The sequence below is a fragment of the Pteropus medius genome, unplaced genomic scaffold (assembly GCF_902729225.1).
Source record: "Pteropus medius unplaced genomic scaffold, Ma_sr-lr_union100, whole genome shotgun sequence".
Classification (NCBI taxonomy): domain Eukaryota; kingdom Metazoa; phylum Chordata; class Mammalia; order Chiroptera; family Pteropodidae; genus Pteropus; species Pteropus medius.
Window position 1 is genome coordinate 1 of NW_024346065.1, and position 1,347 is coordinate 1,347.

The window sequence follows — 1,347 nt, forward strand, 5'->3', positions numbered from 1 at the left end:
TGTTTAGGTTCTGGCCATGTATGCAGCTTATCATTTTTGAAAAGCCACAGGATTGAGGGACCTGGGTTCATGTCAAGTTCTGACACTAACAAGCTATTCGACCGTGGGCAAGTCATCTACCTATTCTGGGCCCCATTTTTCCTTATCTTTGAGATAAGGATGGTCTACAGCAACGATCCCTAATTCCTGGGTTACAGACCAGGCTGCACAGCTGGAGGTGAGCAGTGGGCTAGGAAGCAAAGCTTCATCTGTATTTGCAGCCGCTCCCCAGCACTAGCATCACCACCTCAGCTCCACCTCAGATCATCAGGCATTAGATTCTCATAGGAGCACTGGCCCCTAGTGCCAAAAAGTTTGGAGACCGCTGCTCTACAGGATCTCTAAGACCTTTTCATCATGAAGATATCTTATTAGCATCCAAAAATCTAGAATTTTTCTTTTTAACAGAATCATGTGCTGGCACTGACAGCCCAATCCCCTGACGTTGAACATCTGAATGAAATAAGCCTCAAGCTCCCACTTAGTGACATAGCTGTGAAGACATTGCAAAATATGAACCGGCAATGGATTCGGACTACGGCAACGGCACTGGAACGCTGCAGGTCAGAACAGTCCATCTCGGCCGTTCTGTTTCAATTAAGGTAAAATTAATAACTTGAGCTCAGTAATGGCATTGCTATATGTCACCTTTTTGTTTGTTTTTAAACCTTTGTAGTGAGCTTCAGGAAATCGGATTAAACGAAAAGTTTCTTTATTGCTGTGAAAAGTGGGTCCAGCTTTTGGAGAAGATAGAAGAGATACTCAAGGAGAATATTGCTGACGGCCTGCCAGCTCTCCTGGAACAGCAGAAAACATACGAGGTAAACCAGTGCTTTCTGCCACCCTCACACCCCTCACCCTGGGACAGGAGTCAGAGAAAGATAGATTGAAATAAGATACAGTGAGTACCTATCAATGTATGTCTTTAAGCAAATTCTGTTGTCAGTTGATCATGTGTAAAATTCTCACACATTTCACAAATTTCAGTTTTTGGTTTTATTGCTCTATTTTGTTAATCATAGAACTCCTAGATTTTCTGTAGTAGGTTGAAGCCTCTAGCACAACTTTGCTTCCAGAGGATGCAATTATATCACTTTACCAGGAACATGTTAAAGTACTTCAACTCATCTTTGCATTTTTACTGAGTAATTCTCTAAAATATCAAAGAACCTGGTATAATTATAATTGTAGCATTAATAATTTCATTTGTGCTGATTTATATTTGGAAATACTCTTGGTGATTACAGGCAGATCCTTCATTTCAAAAGTGCATGATTAATTCACTGTAACTTTTTAATGTAACTGATT

General features: G+C 40.6%; 1 protein-coding gene across 4 annotated transcripts in view; it reads left to right on the top strand.

Moving 5' to 3' along the window:
* The first annotated feature begins 421 nt into the window (after positions 1-421).
* The window catches only part of LOC120612736 (nesprin-2-like), a 54,311-nt gene continuing 53,385 nt past the window's right edge, over positions 422-1,347 (top strand). For all 4 annotated transcript variants that reach the window (XM_039875204.1, XM_039875205.1, XM_039875206.1 and 1 more), the window contains exons 1-2: positions 422-602; positions 716-860. In XM_039875204.1, the coding sequence (XP_039731138.1) occupies positions 553-602; positions 716-860 (195 nt within the window). In that variant the 5' untranslated portion in view covers positions 422-552. The remainder of the gene's footprint in view (positions 603-715; positions 861-1,347) is intronic.